At 46.8% G+C, this 18,587-nt stretch overlaps 1 protein-coding gene across 2 annotated transcripts; it reads left to right on the top strand.

The window, feature by feature from the left end:
• Nucleotides 1-1,371: 1,371 nt before the first annotated feature.
• Nucleotides 1,372-15,243, top strand: METTL13 (methyltransferase 13, eEF1A N-terminus and K55). Of its 2 annotated transcripts, none has more exons than XM_060088579.1 (8): nucleotides 1,372-1,433; nucleotides 3,220-3,979; nucleotides 5,262-5,461; nucleotides 6,904-7,099; nucleotides 9,526-9,693; nucleotides 11,004-11,219; nucleotides 13,436-13,567; nucleotides 14,776-15,243. In XM_060088579.1, the coding sequence occupies exons 2-8, from the start codon at nucleotides 3,325-3,327 to the stop codon at nucleotides 15,048-15,050; spliced, it is 1,842 nt and encodes a 613-aa protein (XP_059944562.1). In that variant the 5' UTR covers nucleotides 1,372-1,433; nucleotides 3,220-3,324; the 3' UTR covers nucleotides 15,051-15,243. The 2 variants fall into 2 exon arrangements, with proteins under 2 accessions (XP_059944562.1, XP_059944561.1); XM_060088578.1 differs by having other exon boundaries at nucleotides 1,392-1,846.
• Nucleotides 15,244-18,587: the final 3,344 nt, after the last annotated feature.

Here is an 18,587-nt window from a genome sequence, read left to right as displayed (position 1 = left end):
CGCGGGTTTTCTCTAGTTGCAGTGAGCCGGGGCTACTCTTCGCTGGGGTGCACGGGCTTCTCATTGCACTGGCTTTTCTCTTGCTGCCGAGCACAGGCTCTAGGCCCGCCGGCTTTAGTAGTTGCAGTATGCAGGCTCAGTAGTCGTGGTGCACAGGTTTAGCTGCTCCTCTGCATGTGGGATTTTCCCAGACCAGGGCTCGAACCTGTGTCCCCTGCACTGGCAGGCAGATTCTTAACCACTGCGCCACCAGGGAAGTCCCAAGTAACTACTTTTAGATGACATCCGAATGACAACCTGAGGCGGCCAATTACCAAAATGAGCCTTAAGTTGTTTTTTTTTTTTAAATAGATTTTATTTATTTATTTATTTCGGCTGCGTTGGGTCTTCGTTGCTGCACACGGGCTTTCTCTACTTGTGGCGAGCCGGGGCTCCTCTTCGTTGCGGTGCGCGGGCTTCTCACTGCGGTGGCCTCTCCCGTTGCAGAGCACGGACTCTAGGCCTGTGGGTTTCAGTAGTTGTGGCACGTGGGCTCAGTAGTTGTGGCTCGCGGGCTCTAGAGTGCAGGCTCAGTATTTGTGGCGCACGGGCTGAGCCTTAAGTTTTGCACAGTGTGCTTTGAGGGAAGGAGGAAGAGGGAGAGGACGCACTTCTGAATAACTGGTTGTTATTCTTTTCCCCTGAATTTCCATGTTGTTACATTATTAACAGTGAAACCCTGGGAATTCTCTGGTAGTCCAGTGGCTAGGACTAGGCGCTCTCACTGCTGGGGCCCCAGCTTCAATCCCTGTTTGGGAAACTAAGATCCTGAAAGCTGAGCACAGCCAAGTGCTACTTTCCTCCAAATTAAACCTGAATTGTACAAGTAAAGTGGTTAAAGTAAGGCGGGGGTGGGGCGGGAGATGCACAAGATAAGCTGGGTTGGGCAGCTTTCTTCTGCTATGGACTGGCTCTACTCATCCCTTGCCTCACTTCCTTCTAATCTACAAGTTTTCCTTTTCCGAGGCCCCTCTCCTCCAGTGTGCCCACCGCCGTCAGCGCTCAGCCCTTATGTGGCTCGTGATCAGAATGGGAGCTCAGAGACGAAAGGAACAAACAGCCTGGGACCCGGGAGCTCTCTTCCAAGGCTTCTGAGAAAGCTCCCCCAGCTCGGTGCTCCGACGCAAGCCTGAGACCGGGACAGCCCAGCTCCCGCCCTGCCCCCGGCCCGTGGCCCCACCCCGCCCCGCTCCGGCTCACGTAAATAAAAGCGCGGCTCCTGCGACGAACCCGCCGGCGTGAGGCGAGCGCGTTGCAGCCAATGACGTGCCAGGACGAAAATCACTGACCAATGAGCTGCTGAGATGGTGTGGACAGCCAACCAATCGTGAAGCCTCGCACCCGGATATGATTGCCGGTTCTGAAAGCGAGCTCTGACCGAGCTCTGAGGAAGGGTGAGGGCGTCTCCACATGGGTCTGGGGCTTTGGGATGGAACAGCGGGTGAGCGTTTATTAGGTTCAGTGCCTTGCGTTTGCGGTGAGCGTGTAAGGATCACCCCTTTGGGTTTTGAGTGAGGGACAAGTCGATGTGGCTGTTTGTCCGTGGAAAGAACTCCCGCTGCGGTGTCCCAGAACCAGCGCGTGGGGAAACCCCTCGGATGGTACCGCACAGGGAGTAGGAGAGTCTTGAAGACGCAGCTCGAGCAGTGGGAATATGAATCTCTTACCTAAAAGCCCTAAGGAGTTTGGCTCCATTGACTATTGGGAGAAGTTCTTCCAGCAGCGGGGAAAGAAAGCTTTCGAGTGGTATGGAACCTATCTGGAACTGTGCGGGTTGCTGCACAAATATATCAAGCCCAGGGAAAAGGTAAGCGCGGCCGGGCAGCCCTGTGTGTGCCCTGGAAGGTAGGAACTGATAACAGAAATCCTGCACTTGTTTAGACGGTGACAGGCGTGGGCGCCCTAAACGGGCCCATATTTTCAGGATTCTGTGCAACATTCTAGCTAAAAGGTAATTACAGAATATCCTTTTAAAGGTTTTCAGATAACAGAGCTTCCACCCCCAGATCATTCTTGAATTAATAACCTCACTGGAAGAATGAGTGAGGTTATTAAGAATAACCTCATTTCTTTAGTAGTGCAACCTAGACATCTCCTCCTAGTGAGGAAAGTGTGCTTTTCTATCACTGTGCATCCCCGTGGAGCCGGCAGCACCCGGGGCTTTACTGATAAATGAATCTGTTATCAAATAGTTGTTGTGGGCCCACTGACTTTCAGGCACTGTGTTCAGCCCTTAAGCCACACGAGCATTAAGATATAAATCCTGGGCACATTCCAGAAGTGAAAAGTGCCAAGTACAGTAATAGGAGGTTTGATAGAGGTGGAAGTAGGGAAGGAAGAAGGGTAGAAAACGAAGATTTGAGGAGGAAGCTTTAAGAGCCAAACCTTATGCTGGGTGCTGTGTGTGTGTGTGTTTGCTCAGTCATTGAGTTCTCATAATAAACCTTGAGGTGAGTGGTAATTCACGAATTCTACAGATGAGGAAACTAAGGCTCTGAGAGCCAGTTTCTTGTCCAAGATCATACATGTAGTAAGTGGTCGTGTGGGGATTTAAACTTAGATCCACCTAGCTCCAAAGCTTATGCACTTGTCATTGTACGATGCTTTTCCAGAGATGGTGATATCAGGGCAGAATTTTGAAGGATCAATGGGAGATTCCTCCACAGAGAGGGAGGCAACAACCTGTGTTTGGCTTCAGAAAATAGCAGAATATCATGAGTTGGAGCCAAGGCATGAGTGGAATAGGATTATGCCAGACCTAGGTTTTCAACAGTAAAACAAATAGGAGATTTCAGTTATAACTACTGTATTTGGATTCTGTGACTTCCTATCAATTCCTGAATAATAAATTCTTGATTCAGAGAAAAGAACAACCATGATTAGTTTGTTCCTGCAATTGATTAATAAACTCTTGATTCAGAGAAAAGAACAACCCCGGTTAGTTTGTTTCTGCATAACTTGCACTGTTATAGCGGAATGTGGTTTGTTATGAGTGAGTTCTTCTAATCAGTGGTGTTTCAAGATGGAGCCTAGAATCCACTTTGTAATGGTGCTCTCTCATGGCATAGCATCTTCGCCCTCTGAAAACATACAGCAGCCAGGGTGAGACTTGATTCCTTGAAGTGTCTGAAGCTCATTCCCTTGCCTTGATCACCTCCATCTTGTTTTCTTTCCCCCTAGGTGCTGGTGATTGGGTGTGGTAACTCAGAGCTAAGCGAGCAGCTGTATGACGTGGGCTATCAGGATATAGTGAACATTGACATCAGTGAGGTCGTCATCAAGCAAATGAAGGAACGCAATGCCAGCCGACGGCCCCAGATGAGCTTCTTGAAGATGGACATGACACAGATGGAGTTTCCCGATGCCTCTTTCCAGGTGGTGTTGGACAAGGGCACCCTGGACGCTGTCCTGACAGATGAGGAGGAGAAGACGCTGCAGCAGGTGGACAGGATGCTGGCTGAGGTTGGCCGTGTCCTGCAGGTGGGCGGTCGCTACCTCTGCATCTCCCTGGCTCAGGCTCACGTCCTGAAGAAAGCAGTGGGTCACTTCTCTCGGGAGGGGTGGATGGTGAGGGTGCACCAGGTGACCAACAGCCAAGACCAGCTGTTGGAAGCAGAGCCTCGGTTCTCCTTGCCTGTCTTTGCCTTCATCATGACCAAGTTCAGGCCGGTCCCTGGCTCTGCCCTTCAGATCTTTGAGCTGTGTGCTCAGGAGCAGGGCAAGCCTGTGCGGCTGGAGAGTGCCGAGCAGCTGGCTGAGGCGGTGCGGGAGCGGCAGCAGTATGCCTGGCTGTGCAGCCAGCTGTACTGCAAGGCCGGGCTGGGGAGTGTGTCTCTGGACTTGTGCAGTGGGGACACGGGGGAGCCACGCTACACCCTCCACGTGGTGGACAGCCCCACTGTGAAACCATCGCGGGACAGTCATTTTGCCATTTTCATCAGTGAGTTGGGATTGCTCCCTCTCTTCCCTGGAGGGGGCTGGCTTACAGGGGCTGGGGCTGGGGCTTTGGCGGATGGGTATGCCTTGGCTGGTTTTATCTTGCAGGGGGCGGTGCTTGAAGAGGTTAGACTGGCCAAGGCATGAGGAAGGGGGAGCTGCCTGCTTGGATTTGAGGTTTATTTCTTCTCATCTTCCATTGCAAAGGCTTAAAGTAATACAGATACATTTAGGCAGGTCACACATTTGTAGAGATGTTAGTCACTCACTTTGTAACAAGGAGTAGTGGAAGCAACGGGAGTCCCAGCCTTGTAGCCTGTAAGCTGTGTGACCTGGGGAAGTGTCTGTGCGTCTCTGCTGAATTTAGAGACAGTACAGAGTAGTAGCTAAAAAAGTGAGCTCTGGAACCAGACTATTTAGTTTCCAGTCCTGGCTCAGTCGCTTCCTGGTGGTATTGGACAAGTTAGTGTCCTTTCTGTGCCTCAGTTTCTTCATCTATAAAGTGAGATCTTAACTGTGTAATTGTGAGAAGCGTAAAAGCTCTTTGAATGGTGCCTGGCACATGGTAAGTTTTACAGACGTTAGTGTTATTATTGAAAGGGGTAAATGATACCAGATTCACCTTAGTAATGATCAAAAGAGGTAGTATGAGGAAATGCTTTCAAAAGTAGAATATTCTAGACAACGTGAGGTGGTGATACATCATGCTGGTAATTTGTTTCCTGACATCAAATCCATTTTTCCAAGTACTTCCTTATCCTAACTGTGCACCTGTGAGAACTCATAGCACAGCGGATACGAGCATGGAGTCTGGGGCTGGACTGCCTGGGGTTGAGCCCTAGCTTCGCAGTTACGAGCTGTGTGAACTTGGGCAAATAATGTAACTTCTGTGTCTTAATTTCCTCATTTATAAAATGGGAATAATAATAATACTCCCTGCATCTTGGGCTATTATGAGGATTTGATTAGTTTCTGTTTGTGAACTGCTTGGAATAATGCCTGGCATGTAAGAAGTGTTAGCAATATTGCTATTTTTCTTGCACTAGGTACTTGCCTCCCTCCCCTTACATACACGCTCACACTTCGTTTCCATGCTGGGTCCTGCCATGGGTCAGATGGCAGCTTTGCTGTGGACATTGTTGACTGGGGATTGATAGCCCCTCAGTTGGTCACAGTTGGAAGGGTTGCTGGGCTTGGGTAGGGGCTGGCTCTCTGCCACATGGGGCATATTGGTTGTGGGCTTGAACTTTTCCCAGGACTCCCTGTCAACAAATGCCTCTTTCTAGTCCCCCAGGGTCGGGAGACCGAGTGGCTCTTTGGCATGGAGGAGGGCCGGAAGCAACTGGCAGCCAGTGCGGGCTTCAGGAGGCTGATCACAGTGGCCCTTCACCGAGGTCAGCAGTACGAAGGCATGGACAGCATCCAGGCCGAGCTGTCGGCCAGAGTCATGGAGCTGGCCCCGGCCGGGATGCCCGCCCAGCAGCAGGTAACAAAGCTTTGGTAGCAGCTTTCAGGGTCTCTGGAGAAGTCATATTAGTAGCCAGGAAGGCAGAGGGTATCTTGGCAGAAGCTAGGACTAGGGTCTGTGACCCTAGTCTGTTCCTGGAGGGCATGTCAGCAGCTAAGAGCTAAGTGAGCAGAAGTTATGTCCCAGGCAGTGAGTGGAAGGTGAGCGGTTGCCCTTATTGAGACCCCCAGTAGCATCTGGGCCTCTGAGGCCACTCGGATGGCATGAAGGAAGTGCTCTCCACCTTGCAGGCTCCAGCTCTGCACACTGCAGCTTACTCAGGCTGTATTTCTCCTAACTCACTTTGCTCAGGATTTCCTTGGCCATTTTGCTTCTTAGAACCATCATTATGTGAGGTAGAATGGGAAAGGGCCAAAACAGCTCAGCTTAATTTTCAGGATATTAACATTGCTGGTCTGATGTTCCACTGGGAAGGAAACGGAAGGTTTTTGCCAAAATGTTGATATGGTATTATCAGTTGTCGCCATCTGTCTTGTACTATCCTGCTCACAAGATGGTAATTGATAGGTGACTTTATTGCAAGGGCTTTATAGAAAGGAGTTTATCCTTCTTGATAGATGGGAAAGACAAGGTACCTGGAAGCTTAATGCTGTAGTAACAGAACTAAAAAGAAGAACCCAGGCTCCTGGGTTCCCAGCCTGTGGTTCTGCCCACTAGGCTGGCTTGTGCTTATAGATGAATATGTATTTGATGCTTTCTGGAAGACTTTGGGGTTGGTGTCCCATCAGAGAGACCCAGATCCTGTGGGAGGCTTATTTGTGACTTTCTCTCAACAGTGCCTACACCTCGGCAAAGTCAGGAGTCCCTCATGATTATTAAATACTCTTGTAAGTCTTTAAAAAGAAATAAATGTGAAGATTGGGAAGGGAGTGGAAAAGTTTAGGGGAAAAATGTATTTTTTCCTCCTAATTTTTTCTTCTGTTTAGAAGAATGCAGAAAAAAGTTGAGAATAACTGGGGGAAGGGAGACACTTCGCCACATTTGGAGTGGTTGCTTTCCCCATGGATTTTAATATCTTTATCCCTATTCAGATTCCTTCTCTCATGATTCTAGTCCCTTCATGAGGCTTCCTTCTAGCTTTCATTGTCTTGGACTATTGAAAGTCCTTTTAAGGATTACTGTTGAGAAACTCATATTTTTCTTGTGGAGAACCAACTGCATTTCACGAATGGTTTGGGGAATCTTTAGTTGTTCAGTTGGTTTTCGAAAAGGTCAGTTAAACCTTTTGAGATCTAGTCAAACACCCCAGAAGAATACTTTAACAAAATGGCAAATCTTTGAAGTTGTTGCTGCTCACAACCTTGGTGTGGGGATTCTTCACATACAAAGGGAAGGGATTATAATTTCTCGTATTTCTCAGTTGAGCTGGTGTTTTCACCACATCTCTGCTCTTCCTTCAGGTACCCTTCCTGTCTGTGGGTGGGGACATCGGGGTCCGGACTGTTCAGCACCAGGACTGCAGCCCTTTGAGTGGCGACTACGTCGTCGAGGATGTGCAGGGGGATGACAAGCGCTACTTTCGGCGGCTGATCTTCCTCAGCAACAGGAACGTGGTGCAGTCAGAAGCCAGGCTGCTGCAGGATGTGTCTCACAGAGGTGAGGCGGCATGGGTACAGGGGTGGGGCCCACGTGGACGTGGTATGGACAGTTTGGGGTGGTCAGAAAGACCTGGGAGCTTGGTGGAGCTGTAGGACAGACCCGGATCCCTGTGACCAGAGGCACATGGCTCTGTGGGTTGTCCTCTTATCATCTGGGCTCTTAGGGTGTGAGTGGCAATGAACAGAAGGGAGGTCGACGTTCTGTTATTGAGCAAAGCCTGACTCTGCAGTGATAAGGAACCGGGGTGGTGGTTTACCAGACAAATGTGATAATCACTTTAATGCCTGCAGTTCAAAGAGCACTTTTTTTACAAGTTGCTCCATATAGGTCTGTATATTAATTCAGTAGGCCTGCCCTCCTCCATGGGGCCACCTCCTAGCACCTGTTTTAGAGGGTTGTACAGTTGGTGGGTGCCCTAGAGGTCACCTAGTCTGGTAGAACTTTCTGCAGTGAAGGAAATGTTTAATACCCAGTTAGCTGCCCAGGGTGGCAGCCATGAACCATATGTGGCTACCGAGCACTGTGACTAAGGAACTGAATCTTTAACCGTTTTTAATTCTGATGAACTTACATTTAAATTTAAATGGCCACAAGTGGCGCATGGCTACAGGCTTCGACAGGGTAGATCTCTACCATGTTCTCTCTTTTTTTAAAAAATTTATTTATTTATTTATTTATTTTCGGCTGTGTCGGGTCTTCATTGCTGTGCGTGGGCTTTCTCCAGCTGTGGCGAGCGGGGGCTACTCTTCGTTGTGGTGTCCAGGCTTCTCATTGCGGTGGCCTCTCTTGTTGCAGAGCATGGGCTCTAGGTGCATGGGCTTCAGTAGTTGTGGCACACGGGCTCAGTAGTTGTGGCATGCAGGCTCTAGAGCACAGGCTCAGTAGTTGTGGCACATGGGCTTAGTTGCCCCGCGGCATGTGGGATCTTCCCGGACCAGGGATCAAACCCGTGTCCCCTGCATTGGCAGGCGGATTCTTAACCACTGCGCCACCAGGGAAGCCCCCCACCATGTTCTCTTTTAAGTGGTCTCCTAGGTGCTGCTCAGAAACACCCACTAATGGGGAGAGCAATCGTTCGTTTATTTTCTTGGGGCATTATATGTTTGCATTATAAAAGTAATACTTACTCATTGTAATCAATCACAGATCACATGTATAGAGTAGAAAAATATTCCTCCCCACCGCTTCTCCAGTATAACTTCCCTTTAGAGGCACAGAGAGTCAGGCTTGGAATCTGAAATTGCCTCTCGTGATTGCCGGTCATTCCCTTTGCCTGATGATGCTGTCCTGTTGGCAAGGCCATCTGGAAGGAGGGTGAAAAGGGAGAATTCAGAACCTCATGAGGTCATGGGTTTGCCCACAGCTCAGGATCAGGTTATTCTCAGCAGGATGGTCTCCTCTTGAGGGGTGTCCCCTGGTCATGTGCACCCATATTTGTTGGGTTCCTGTGCTGTCATTGGGTCACTTGGGCTGCAGGTTGGTTCAGTTTCATCTCACTGAAAGCTCAGTAAAAGTGCTTCAAAGAACATTTTGCCCTCCAATTTGGGTTTTGGTTTTTTTCCCCACTGTTATCAAGCCTTCTTAGTATCACCTAATTCTTAAAGGAATGATTTCCCTCATGGAAGTATTGGTGAGCAAGAAGGAGAATGTGTTAAAAAGCAATTTAACATCTCTGAAAAGCACGCTGCCACTTACATTACAGTGCCCAATGGTGCAGCTGGTCCCCAGGAAAACCCCAGAGCCATCTGTTCACTCTTTCCTGGAGCAGTTGAGGGAGTAGGTAGGGGGAGTGTAGAGGGGCCAGCTGCTGCAGACAGGTAGTCCCAGGTTCAAATCCTGGCTGCATTGCCTACTGATTTGGGCCTAATTAATAACTCTTCAGATCTTCAGTTTTTCCATCTGCCAGGAATTGGAATAAGAGCATTGATATAGGGTTGTTTCAAAGCTACAAGAGTAAAAGTCCTAGTATAGTAATTGGCATAGAGGAGGTAGTTGGAAACTAAGTCCTTTTTCCCCTAAAAGAACTGATGAATAAACTTCTCACCTGTTAGTGGCTTTATATTTCCCAGAGGAGAGGTACTAGTACTCCTCACTTGAGTTTTCCCAGTGTTCTGAGTTTTGGGGTGTTTCTTTGCCACTTCCCTTTTCTGACTCTCTGGTGTATGTTAAATGTTTAACAACCGTCTCTTTGGGGAAAAAAGCCATGATATGCAGTTTGCCCATTTCTGTGGCATAAAAATGGCCACCATGGCCAGATTTCAAGCCACCAACATGTCAGCCAGTTCACAGAATTCCTGCATATTTCACAATTGGGTTCTCGAGTCTCATCAAACCAGTTACAGCATACTGCTGCTGGTGTGCCTTACTTTCCAAGGAGTAGTGTACCACGCATATGACTTCATTCATCTCTGTCTGTGATCCAGCCCAGAAGAAACGGAAAAAGGACAGGAAGAAGCAGCGGCCTGCTGATACTCCAGAGGACCTCCCTGCAGCTCCGGGGCAGTCCATTGATAAGAGTTATCTGTGCTGTGAACACCATAAAGCCATGATTGCCGGCCTTGCCCTGCTGAGAAACCCGGAGCTTCTCCTAGGTGAGGGGGTCGCCACTGCCTTCCACAGGAGGGAACATGTAAGATTACAGAGGTAATCAGTGTCAGCTGCCTTGCAGTTTAAGAACCATGATTATAGACCAACAGATGCACATATAGTCATGTCTTTCTTATTCCCAACCATCTTCTACATTCATGAACATCCAAATAACTTTTCCTTCAAACTCAAATTGTTTGAAACAGCTACATGTGCTGATACCTAAATTTTTTTCCTCTATTCATTTATTTTAATAATCAGTATAAAATAAACTATATTCAGTTTAAAAAGTTAATGTATAAAATACATTCAATGAGATCTGTAAAGTATACAGATCTTAAGTTGTTCAGCTTGATGAATTTTTGCACATGCATTTACCCATGTAACCAGATGGAATATTTAAAAATCACATATCTGGAGAAATATACCTGTGTACTTTAGGAGAATTTCTGGCTTTTCAGTGATGCATTATTTGAGTACTAGATGCAATTCTATCTTGAATTTCTACTTTAAAAAAAAAAAAACATTGTATGAATAGTACAGTCATAGCCTTATCACTAATAATAGGTTTGGATCTGACCACAGTAGCAGAAATGTTCATGATTCTGTCTACTCTTGTAACTGTCTTCACCCAAAGTCCCTAAGTATGTCTTACTGGAACATGCTGTACATTTGATCTATCTTAGTGTTGATGTATGTCCCTAGAGTCTCAGTTCTTCCATTCAATCCTCAGGATCTGTCTCCTTTTGGTGATTCTTTCTTGTTTCTTACCTTCCTTTCATTCCCTGTGGTTGCTGTGGTTTTTCTGTGCTTGTGTGTAGGATTTGGGCCTTTGTTTTCCTGTGGTTTCTGGAACTTGGGTGGATTGCCCTCACTTGGTGGCTGTGTCTGAGAAGGCAGTGTGGCCTTTGAGTTGAAAGCTGAGCAGAGGGCATCACATCTACACTCCCTGTGATCATAAACAAGATGTTGGCCATTGTCTCTCCCGTTTCCTAGAGGGGTTTAATAATGCTTATGGTGGGAGTTATTGCTATAATGTCAGCTGAGTGCTTTGGGATCTTTAAGGGGCCATAATAATAATACACTGGTTCATCTTCTGGATCTAGTAAAGGAAGGATTGTGAGGCCAGGGTTGAGTTTTCAGATGTTAAATTGACTCCCGAATTTCTAGAAAGAGGCAAGGGAGGCCAGGTCTCTAAATCTTGTTTCCCCTGGGCAGCACCAATGATCTGACTCCCTCTTTTGCCCTCCCCAGGTGTGGTACAAAACTTTACAGTGAGCAGGTGGTAAAACGATGCTTTTATTCTTTATTACAGAGACCCCACTGGGATTGTTGGTGGTAGGCTTGGGTGGGGGCAGCCTCCCCCTTTTTGTCCACGATCATTTCCCAAAGTCCTGCATCGATGCTGTGGAGATCGACCCCTCCATGTTGCAAGTGGCCACTCAGTGGTTTGGCTTCTCCCAGAGCGACCGTATGAAGGTCCACATTGCGGATGGCCTGGACTATATTACCAGCCTGGCAGAAGAGGAAGGTACGGCTACTGGAGAATTTGGAGGGGCATTGAGGGAGGATTGATCCGAGGTTGTCAGGCCTGCAAGGGCCTCTAGAACTCATCTCTCAGAGGGCAGCATCGGCATCATCCCAGTCTTTCACCAGTTCATTTGTTCATTCATTTGTTGACAGTTATTCAATAAATATAGAGTGTCAACCGCATGCTCAGTACTCTTAGGGGTTGGGCTATGGCAACAAGCAAAACAGACCGTTTCCTGCCCTAATGACGCTAACAAACGAGTGGGCTTCCCTTCTGAATCTCTTCTGACCCTGTAACCTTGCCACTTTCTCATCATCCCAAGAAACCCAGAATCTGTATCTGAGTGAGGAAAAGGGGAAGAAACATTGCGGGGGGAGTGTTGGGAAGTTGTTTTGTAAATCTTTCAGCTAGAGGTGAAGCCAGAAACAGAGCAAAACAGCATTCATGTAGATGAGTGGTTCTAAACCTCAGGGACAATGTCTGCAGGCACTTTTTTGTTGTAACCATTAGGTACGGGTGTTTCTGGCATCTAGTGGGTAGAGACCAAGGATGCTGCTCAACATCCTACAATGCACAGGACAGCCACTGATGATAAAGAATTATCTAGCCCAAATGTCAATAGTGCTGAGGTTAAACCATGATGCAGGTGTTAGTGGGAATTCCAGTAGCCCTGCTGCTACTGGAATTAAGGCTCCATTTTGCTATAATAATTTGTATCCCAGACTTGGACAAAAGGCATATTAATGTTTTACAATAGCTCTCCTGATCCTTCTGCAGCTTAATATGTAGGCTTCTGATGACTGATGCTTTGAAGAACATGAGCCCCTCTGGGAGAAGTCAGTTAGGTTGGTTCAGTCCTACGTGAACCTGGGGAGCCCAGGCCATACATCCTTCCTGGTCTGCTCATTCTATAATAGATGCTCTGGTTCTCGCTGGGTTAGAGTATCTTCCAGGAAGGGTGTGGCAAAACGGGATGCCTGGGGTAAGTGTTTTGGTGCTGGGATGGACAGATGCTGTCTTATGTAATTGCAAACTGAACTTAACTCTATCAGAGTTTCACAGGTTCACTCTCTGAGACTGGGACCAGTCTGGGGTCCCAGGGCTGATACATGTGAAGCACTTAAAACAGTGCCAGGCACATGGTAGGTACTCAATCCGTGATGTGCTGCTGTTGTTATTACCTCTAAGTCAGTTTTGAACAGCCCTGGCCTTCGTCTTAACAACAACCTTTTGGATTGTTGGAGGTCTCAGTGCCACAAATGTGGGCCTTGGTTGTCCTTGGACTTTGATGAGCCAACATGTTCTGCTCTTGAAGAAACCAAAGTCAGATCTGTGCTATGAACAATGATGGACATGCTGTAGTCCTAAGTAAATAGATATTTATCGAATAATCATTAGCATTGTCTCGAAGTCTGCCCAAAACAAATCATTAGTATCGCAGGCCTACCCCTTGTAAAAACTAACATTATAGTAAGGAGTGGATCAGATTCATGGTCAGTTCTTTCTCACCCATTGAGCGAAATCAGTTCTTTCTTGAGCCAGTAATTGTTCAAGCAGCTAGAAAAGATATGCTAACTTTAATTTGGGAACATTTTCTCCTAGGAGGCAACATATGCTGTTTCCAGAGTTAAGTTAAAGTTATCATTTTCAGGTTCAGCCCTTAAAGGCAGAGGCAGCTGCTTTGTCTACATCAAGTTCTCAACTCTTGACTATATTTCGAATCACCTGGGGAGCTTAAGAAAAGTACACCGGAGGCTTCCCATCTCCCCTCCCATCTGTTCCTCGCCACCCCAGGGTTTTAACTCTGTTGATTAGGAGTGGAGCCCAGGTTCTCTGAATCTTTAGAATTTTCCCATTTGACTCTAATGTTCTGTCAGGATTGAAAATCACTGTATAGATGGACTCTTAACCAAGCAGTAATCCTGCTGGAGTGGACCCCAGTAATGTGTGTCTGTGGAAAGGGCTTTAAAATGTGGAGGAAGAAGGTGAGATGAAGGCTCCATCTTCGACGTGGAGTACTCACAGCAGAACGCTGATGACGTGCCTCCTCTGGACTGTGACATTAGTGCCCTTACAAGCAAACCACATCCTCCATGCCATCCTTCTGACTTAGCCACCTGTGCCCACCACAGGTCATGGAGGAGATGTGGTGGAGGAATGTAAATGGTGTTATTTTATCCAGCAGAGACAAAGACTCGTTTGCTTCTCGTTCCCAGCACGACCTCACTACGATGTCATAATGTTTGATGTGGACAGTAAGGACCCAACCCTGGGAATGAGTTGTCCACCCCCAGCGTTTGTGGCCCAACCTTTCCTGCAGAAGGTCAAAAGCATCTTGACTCCTGAAGGTATGAAGAACAGAAGGTTGGGGAGGGAGAAGGGATGGGCCCTTTAAGGAAATTTTGCTTTTTAATGAAAAATGCACGTATCATAAGTGTGTACCTTGATAGGTTTCCCCAAATTGAACATATTTATTTACCAGCACCAAACACCGAACATTTCCAGTGCCCCAGAAGTCCACCTCTTACCTCCTTTCAGTAACTTGTCCTCTCAAGGATAGCCACTATCTTCACTTCTATCAGCACAGCTTAGTTTTGCCCATACGGAATGTTCTCTGTTTCCTTCACTCAGCATGATGTTTGTGAGATTCACGCATAGTGTTGTGTTGACACTGGGTGATACACAATTTATTTCTCCATTCTGCTTTTGGCATTTGGGTTGTTTCCTATTTGGGGCTTTTATAAGAAGTGTTGCCATTAACGTTCTAGTAGATGCCTTTTGGGGAAATGTGTGTGCAGGTCTGTTGGGCATAGATGTAGGGCTATAATGGCTGGATCACAGATTATGCATATGTTCAGTTTTTGTAGATGCTGACACACAAAGTAGTTGTAGCAATTCACATCCCCACCAGCATGGTGGCGCTAGTGACCATTTGAATTCTTCCCACATGCCCTGAACTGGGCAGTATGTGATTTCATCTTCATAGCAGCCTGTTTTCAGATGAGGAAACTGAGGTAGAGACTTGTCAGGGTGACACAAGATAAGAGCTAGGGCTCCAACCCTGATCCTTGTGACTTGAAAGCTGAAGCTCTTTATCCTTATGTTCACTGGCTCCCAGGTATTTTCATTTGGCTAAGGTACTGTGGTGAACAGAGTTGATTTAGAACCCTTAATTGTCACCAGTGAAGGCATGTGATATATGTGTCAAGAACATAATCTCTCTGTGGAATTGCTACATTCTTACTTGGGGGTACGTATTCTTTCTCAAAGCAATCCTTTGTGAAACTGAAGCATGGAGAATGGTAACATTTGTTAGCAGCACAAAAGAGCAAGAAATTAGCTTGAAGTTTTCTCATGATTCACGCATCCCCCATGCTTTTCTCTTCCTGCCTTTGTACGCTGTGTGTTCTCTGCAAAGTCACTGCCGCTGTAGGTGTGTTCCTTGGTCCACCAGCCTCCCTGGGGCAGGAATGGCTGTATTCCTCAGAGCTGAACCTTGTCTCCAGCGTGTCCCCTGAACCACAGTCATTCTGACCCTTTCCTCCCCACCCTACAGGAGTCTTTGTCCTCAACCTCGTGTGCCGAGACCCAGGGCTGAAGGACTCAGTGCTGGCTGGGCTCAAGGCGGTGTTCCCCCTCCTGTATGTCCGGCGAATTGAGGGTGAAGTAAACGAGATCCTGTTCTGTCAGCCGCACCCTGAGCGGAAACTTGCCACGCCAGAGCTGCTGGAAATGGCCCAGGCCTTGGAGCAAACCCTGAGGAAGCCTGGAAAGGGCTGGGATGACACGTACGTCCTGTCAGACATGCTCAAAACTGTGAAGATTGTGTGATTGTCAGGACCAGGCAGTCCTCTCAGCTTCCTGCCAGACTGACCTTGGGCTCCTGGCCTACCAGAGATTGAAGAAATATAATGCACAATACTTTTTAAGCCTTGTATTTTTCTTAGTTTCATACTCCCCTGCATGCGACCTCCAGCTTGGTGAGGTTGCCTGAAGACCTGGGAAAATAAAAAAGTCCTTTCCATCCTGTCTTCTTCCGTACTGCTTGGGTTAATTGCCTTTGCTTCCTTTACTGTGTCCTTGAGTAGGAGTCCCTGCCGGAGCCCCCATCAGGTGTTATGCCTTAACGAACATGCCCCAAGCTCCTTAGGACTGGAGACAATCAAATGTGATTGCTGGTTTGCTTTACTTTCTCCTTCTCTTGGTCCTAAAGGAACAATCTCAAGTGAGATAGCAGAACATTCTGTGCCAAAAGACTATAAATAGAGTAGGATCATTTAAGAGAACATCTACGCTGTCTCCCTACAGATGGAACAGCTGCTGACACGGTCCCAAGTTTTTTTTTAATATAAATTTATTTATTTATTTATTTTTGGCTGTGTTGGGTCTTCCTTGCGGCCAGCGGAGGCTACTCTTCGTTGCAGTGTGCGGGCTTCTCATTGCAGTGGCTTCTCCTGTTGCAGAGCACGGGCTCTAGGCATGCGGGCTTCAGTAGTTGTGGCACGTGGGCTCAGTAGTTGTAGCTCGTGGGCTCTGGAGCATAGGCTCAGTAGCTGTGGCACACGGGCTTAGTTGCTCCGTGGCATGTGGGATCTTCCTGGACCAGGGCTCGAACCCATGTCCCCTGCCTTGGCAGATGGATTCTCAACCACTGTGCCACCAGGGAAGCCCAATGGTCCCAAGTTTTAAGAATCTGCTAACCCACTCCTCTGCTTAACAACTTTCCTTGTAGCCTAAGCCATCTGTTCTGTTCCAGTGGCGGGAGTGGATGTAACTGGCCCCATGACTGCATGTGTCAGAGACTTAGCAGGCTGAAGTCTCCAGTATTGGTTTACTCACATTTACTGAGTGGCAGCTACATGCCATACCCACTGTAAAGAGCTGTAGTGGAAGTAAAGATGTTTAAGAATTGCCCAAAACCAAGAATTAGTGATAAAAATTAACATGTTCCAGGAACTTTTCTAAGTAATTCAATACACTGTCTCATTTGATCTGAGATAAAGGATAATTAAACCAAAACTGCACCTAACCCCAAATCTCACTTGGCCAGAAGTATCAATCTTACCTATTGAAACTTATGCCAGCAGTTCAGAAATTGGCTGGAATTTCACCTCTCCTAATAGTAGTAAGCCAAGGCTGACTTAATGAGCAGCACCATGGAAAATCTACCACCCCAGCACCTCTCTCCACAGGCCCTTAAAATGAACTCTAACCTCTTGAGGTGAAGCATATTTCAAAAAGGTTGTCATCCTTACAAAATTTGCAGCCCGTTGAGGAGAAGGCTGTGTGTGCAGAGTAATGATTTTAGATGGTATCCATTAGAAATATTAGGTCTTCTTCACGGTGGGGGGGCCTTCCCTGGAACTGTGTAAAGGGAAGGTTATCTCATAGCATGCCCTGCACCCCAAGGACCTCAGCTTGGGAATCCTCCATTGTTTTCTAATTTGTAAACTTATGCAGTGTTAGGATAGGTTACAGAGGCATAGGGTCTGAGTTGGAGGATCTAGTGCTGTGCAGACTTTGAAACAGCATACTTGGTGGTATAGCCAAGCTAGAGAATTACAAGAATGCTGACAAGGTCTCAACTCTGTCTCTTATGAGGAGTAGTTGAAGGAATTAGGTTCACTGGAGAGAAGCCTTTGGATGTAGGAAGAGGCACTCAGGGGTGATGATAATTGTCTTAAAATTTTTGAAAGACTGTGGGTATGTAAGAAGAGTGAGGTTGGTTACACATGGCTCCAAAGGCTGAAGAAAGACCAATGGGCAGAAATTACAGTTGGGCAGCTTTCAGCTTAATTTCCTACAAAGAGGTTTGTGCTGATGGAGACCATCGTGTTTACCAGGACACATGGTGATTCAGGCTTTTACTCAAACCCTAGTCTAACTCTGCTCGGTGTGCTCACTTGTGAGGAAAGGGTTTTGTGTGTACAAGGCAATGCCATTGGCCTGTATACCATCTTTCCTACTGGAGAACTATTAGCTTTTTCTTTTTTGGGGGGGTAGGGGATTTCATTTTATTTCATATTTTTAAAAACTGAGGTGTAATTGACACAACATTATATTAGTTTCAGGTGTACAACACAGTGATTCAATTGTATATATTGTGAAATGATCACAGTATGCTATTCACTTTTGCATTGATGACAGGCAAATGGCTCTTCATGAGAATTTTGCCTGACTTTAGGCATATGAACCCTGGAGGATAGGGAAGCTTGTAAAGTCATATTCCTTCTAGACCAGGCAAGTAACAAGTGTGAAGTGAGCCAGGTGTGAAACATAAAGGCTAGGATAAAGCCTGCCGTAAACCAGAGAATATATGCCCCGTAGAAAAACAGCAGCTCTTCTTCCAGCGGAGAGTTGTTCTGCAGGAGTTGCTAGAATTTTTTAAAAGAAGCCAGAAATCCCAAGTGGATGTGTGTGTGTGTTTGTGAATATGAAAGTGTTAGCCAATCAGAACACCTGTTCAAGCCATATTCAACCAGTTGGCCCGTCAGCTTCCACTACAGGGGACAGCCTTCAGAACACCTGAGAATCTGGCATACACCCAGGCTCCAAATGAGTATAAAACAAGGAACAAGCTGATAGCTACCAATCTCAAAAGTCTGGAAAAGTTCCATCTTGTGTTATGACTTACATTTTCTGTAATGGCTACTCTTGAGTGGGGATTGTCCCACCACCTTTGGGATAGTGTACAATTTAACTTCCCAGGACTGTCAGAAAACTGAATGAAAATGTATCACATGACCTACCCACCCCCACCACCAAGACACATTCTGCAACAATGTAGAACTGGTGAGACTGGTTATTGTTCCTCCCCCTCCCCCTTCACACCAGTTTTTCACTGTGTGTCTCCAATCTGCCTTCATGGCTCAGCTCGCTAACTGGGCTGCTGCTTGAGTCCATCTTCTTACAGGTAGACCAGTAGTTCTCAGCTGCATGTCAGCGTCATCTGATATGATAGGCAAAATAATGGTCCCCAAAGATGTCCACATCCCAATCCCAGCAACCTGTGAATATGTTACATTACACGGCAGAGGGGAATTAAGGTAGCAGAAGGAGTTGAGGTTGCTAACCAGCTGACTCTGATATGGAGATTATTCTAGAGTATCCAGGTGGGCCCAACATAATCACGAGAGTCTTTAAATGTGGAAGAGAGCGCGGCAAAACAGCCAGTGTCAGAACGATGTGATGTGAGGAAGGCTCGACTGGCTTTGAAGATGGAAGGAACTCAGGCAGCCTCTGGAAGCTGTAAAGGTAAGAAAACCGTTTCTCCAGTAGAGCCTCCAGTAAGGAATGCAAATCAGCCAATAACTTAATTTTAGCCCAGTGAAATTTCTGACTTCTGCATTATAGACATATATAATCAGT

This window comes from Mesoplodon densirostris, chromosome 2, assembly GCF_025265405.1.
Source record: "Mesoplodon densirostris isolate mMesDen1 chromosome 2, mMesDen1 primary haplotype, whole genome shotgun sequence".
Taxonomy (NCBI): Eukaryota; Metazoa; Chordata; class Mammalia; order Artiodactyla; family Ziphiidae; genus Mesoplodon; species Mesoplodon densirostris.
This window is presented reverse-complemented; position numbering and strand designations above follow the sequence as displayed.

Coding starts and splice junctions, on each gene's coding strand:
- METTL13 (XM_060088578.1), top strand. CDS start 1,694: ATGAATCTCTTACCTAAAAGCCCTAAGGAGTTTGGCTCCATTGACTAT. Junction 9,694..11,003: donor AAACCCGGAGCTTCTCCTAG/GTGAGGGGGTCG, acceptor TCTTTATTACAG/AGACCCCACTGGGATTGTTG. Junction 11,220..13,435: donor CAGCCTGGCAGAAGAGGAAG/GTACGGCTACTG, acceptor TCTCGTTCCCAG/CACGACCTCACTACGATGTC.